This window comes from Sander vitreus, unplaced genomic scaffold (genome assembly GCF_031162955.1).
Source record: "Sander vitreus isolate 19-12246 unplaced genomic scaffold, sanVit1 ctg391_0, whole genome shotgun sequence".
Lineage (NCBI taxonomy): Eukaryota > Metazoa > Chordata > Actinopteri > Perciformes > Percidae > Sander > Sander vitreus.
Window position 1 is genome coordinate 18,113 of NW_027595516.1, and position 4,388 is coordinate 22,500.

Sequence of the window (4,388 nt, forward strand, 5' to 3'; positions counted from 1 at the left end):
TCCTCCTGCTCTGGTGTGTCTCCCCTCTCATTCCCCCCTGCTCTGGTGTTCTCCCTCTCATTCCCCCTGCTCTGGTGTTCCCCCCTCTCATTCCCCCTGCTCTTGTGTTCCCCCCTCTCATTCCCCCTGCTCTGATGGAGATAAAAACACTTTCATACGTATATTTTTACACGTGCACGGAGATCACTTTTGGCTCAAAACTCAAATGCTTAAAAAACCAAAACGTAGCGCTGGAGATGGAGCCTCAAACAAAGATCCATTTTAACTGGAGAATCCGTGATTTGAACCCAGCCCTAAACATTTGTACTGTGTGTATGTGTGCTTTAAGCATATGATATGTCTGCAGGCTCATATTGAGAGAGAGAGAGAGAGAGAGAGAGAGAGTATAAAATGGAAGAGGCTTCGGATCATTCTGCGGTTCAAAAAACAAGAAATTAACATGACAACAGTATCACAAAACAAAATAAAGTGTAATCTTTGGCCTGAGTGTATACGCAATGCGATGTATTCTGAATGTTTCGGAGTAATCTGAGGTATGGGAGGTTATACGGAAGCCAATTGCCGCCAATATTATTTTTAAAAAAAAGATCCCATAAGTCATCATAATGCCTTCTGGGCCGGCTACATAGCAGCGTAACGTGTGCAATGTTGCAACAATACGCTTCCTCTATAACCAACGAAACTGTTTACACCGGACAGAGAGCAGCGTAGTGTCTGTCTGTCTGTATCTCTTGACTTATAACTGAAGAAAAAACAACAATCCCAAAGCAAAAGCTCTCCGTCTCGCCTGTGACTCACACAATCCTTCGCCGTGTGGCGCTGCAGGTGGAGACGGTTAAAAGATACATTCAGCGGCACATACGCTCCGCTAACGGTCAACATACGCTCCGCATACGCTCCGCTAACGGTCAACATACGCTCCACTAACGGTCAACATACGCTCCGCTAACGGTCAACATACGCTCCACTAACGGTCCGCATATGCTCCGCATACGCTCCGCTAACGGTCCGCATACGCTCCGCTAACGGTCCACATACGCTCCGCTAACGGTCTGCATACGCTCCGCTAACGGTCAACATACGCTCCGCTAACGGTCCGCATACGCTCCGCTAACGGTCTGCATACGCCCCGCTAACGGTCAACATACGCTCCGCTAACGGTCAACTAACAGTCAACTAACGGTCAACATACGCTCCGCTAACGGTCTGCATACGCCCCGCTAACGGTCAACATACGCTCCGCTAATGCGCCACTAACGCGCCGCTAATGGTCCGCATACGTTAGGCGTGCAGTGTAGCCAAAGCGATAGTATCTCGAAATAATGAGCTTTCTCAAAATATACTAAATATTTTAAGATACCAACTCACTACTCTGAGAAAGTTTGAAATGACTTACAGGATCTTCTTTTGTTAGTCACGTTGGCATGAATGTGGAAATGCAGAGAAAGAAATGAGTTAGCGGTGTACATACAGTAGATGGAGAGATACAACATACAGCCAAGAGAGTGAAAGACTAAAAATTAGTGAAAAACAAATTCCTTTTCAGGAAAAAAACCCAAAAAATTCACCAAGACCCGTTTGTCTTCTCTTCCCGGTGGCGCTCTTTATATTACAGTGGATCCCCTGAAGATCAGCTGTTCTCACCGCCATCGCCAGTCCTGAGGGCCCGTAAGCTTTAATATTTGTCCCGATATTCCCCCACCCACCCACTGGCTGACTGTTAGAAAGGCGGTCTCTGGCTCAGGGACCAATCAGCGGCGAGGAAACCCCTGGGAGCACCTTCCCTTTGTGTGTGTGTGTGTGTCACACTGTCACTGTGCCACTAGGGGGCAGAGTTGGACATGGAGTCCACGGAGTTTACACTGGAAGACTGCACACGGCTGTGGGAGATGGAGACCTCTGGGTGCTGCGGAGACGGAGACGGAGGTAAGTGTGTGAGTTAAGGTCCTTACACACTGACACACTGGTTTCCTAACGACAGCAAACAACAGAAACATGCCTGAAAGCTGCTTTAAGGTTTACATTGTTGGTAATGAATATCACCACACAGCAGCTGTGTGTCTGTCTGTGTGTGTGTGTGTGTGTGTGTGTGTGTGTGTGTGTGTGTGTGTGTGTGTGTTGACCTACATGTCTCCTGAAGATCCTGTCCAGCAGGCTGCGTCTGGGTGGTTCTGGTGGCTGGTTCCAGTCCAGATCTGGAGGTCTCGCTCCCTGAGGCCCGAACACGTTCAGATCTCGAAAACACTCCGTTTCTATCATCTGAACCAGAGACGGTAAATACGGTACGGTAAATATATATATAAATATATAAATATATATATATATATATATATATATATATATATATATATATATAGGTTCATGGTGATTTGGGCTTTTATGACTTCTTAGCTTTGTCAAGACAGAGACAATCAGGTACATAAAGGGAGACTCACACACACACACACACACACACACACACACACACACACACACACACACACACACACACACACACACACACACACACACACACACACACACACAGAGAAACACACACACACACACACACAGACAAACACACACACACACACAGACACACACAGAGACACACACACACACACACACACACACACACAGACACACACACACACACACACACACACACACACACACACACACACACAGAGAGACACATACACACACACACACACACACACACACACACACACACACACACACACACACACACACACACACACACACACACACACACACACACACACACACACACACACACACACACACACACACACACACACACACAGACACACAGAGAGACACACACACACACACACACACACACACACACACACACACACACACACGGCTGTTCGTGGCGCTACTACGTGCAGTGTGCTTCCTGCTGGGAGTTCTTCCCGCTGTTATAACGTAGCGAGCGTTTACAGATGTCGTGTTCAGCTGTAACACTTACCTCATTCTGCCAAGGGATGGAAACACAGCCCGTCGCAAATTTGGAGTAGAAGTCTGTGTCCGTTTGATCCAGATTTACTCCCTTGACTGTGGAGAACTGCTCAATGTCCAAAACATCCTTACAGTACACAGCGCGGGGCTGGAGGAGAGAGAGCAGGACAGCTGAACAGATATATGACAAAACAAAGACGCAGTACAGTTTGTAGTCCTAAAACAAAGATGTAGTCCAGTTTGTAGTCCTAAAACAAAGATGTAGTCCAGTTTGTAGTCCTAAAACAAAGACGCAGTACAGTTTGTAGTCCTAAAACAAAGATGTAGTCCAGTTTGTAGTCCTAAAACAAAGATGTAGTCCAGTTTGTAGTCCTAAAACAAAGATGTAGTCCAGTTTGTAGTCCTAAAACAAAGATGTAGTCCAGTTTGTAGTCCTAAAACAAAGACGCAGTACAGTTTGTAGTCCTAAAACAAAGATGTAGTCCAGTTTGTAGTCCTAAAACAAAGATGTAGTCCAGTTTGTAGTCCTAAAACAAAGATGTAGTCCAGTTTGTAGTCCTAAAACAAAGATGTAGTCCAGTTTGTAGTCCTGAAACAAAGATGTAGTCCAGTTTATAGTCCTAAAACAAAGATGTAGTCCTAAAACAAAGACGCAGTACAGTTTGTAGTCCTAAAACAAAGATGTAGTCCAGTTTATAGTCCTAAAACAAAGATGCAGTACAGTTTGTAGTCCTAAAACAAAGATGTAGTCCAGTTTGTAGTCCTAAAACAAAGATGTAGTCCAGTTTGTAGTCCTAAAACAAAGATGTAGTCCAGTTTGTAGTCCTAAAACAAAGATGCAGTCCAGTTTGTAGTCCTAAAACAAAGATGCAGTACAGTTTGTAGTCCTAAAACAAAGATATAGTGCAGTTTGTAGTCCTAAAACAAAGATGTAGTCTAATTTGTAGTCCTAAAACAAAGATGCAGGCCAGTTTGTAGTCCTAAAAGAAAGATGTAGTCTAATTTGTAGTCCTAAAACAAAGATGCAGTCCAGTTTGTAGTCCTAATATGTTTGTAGTCTTTCCACCTCTGGTGTGATCTAAAGTTCTCACATCAGGCACGAAGGGCGGCTCCACTATTCCCGCCTCCAGCCGTTTGAAGTTGATGTTTTTGAAGAACGTGTGCGCCTTAACGCCCGCCGCTCCGTCCGCCTGGCAGCCCAGCCGCTGCCTCGGGTCTTTGGTCAGCAGCTGAGAAACAAACAGATTATTCCTGGAGAGTTCACCAAAAACATTGAAAAAATGTGTCGGAAAAGCGACAAACAGCAGAAATCTTGCCTACATCTGCCTGTCGGTAACAAACATTACGTAACAAACTGTGAACGCTAACAAACAAACGGTGAGTGCTAACAAACTGTGAGTGCTAACAAAAGTGCTAAACGGTGA

At 45.2% G+C, this 4,388-nt stretch overlaps 1 protein-coding gene across 1 annotated transcript in view; it reads right to left on the bottom strand.

Moving 5' to 3' along the window:
* Positions 1-1,182: 1,182 nt before the first annotated feature.
* Positions 1,183-4,388, bottom strand: part of grk5l (G protein-coupled receptor kinase 5 like) — a 41,520-nt gene continuing 38,314 nt past the window's right edge. Inside the window, exons 13-16 of the mRNA XM_078245141.1 lie at positions 4,056-4,193; positions 2,975-3,112; positions 2,128-2,259; positions 1,183-1,906 (exon numbers count right to left, since the gene is read on the bottom strand). Of these exons, the coding sequence (XP_078101267.1) occupies positions 1,823-1,906; positions 2,128-2,259; positions 2,975-3,112; positions 4,056-4,193 (492 nt within the window). The 3' untranslated portion in view covers positions 1,183-1,822. The remainder of the gene's footprint in view (positions 1,907-2,127; positions 2,260-2,974; positions 3,113-4,055; positions 4,194-4,388) is intronic.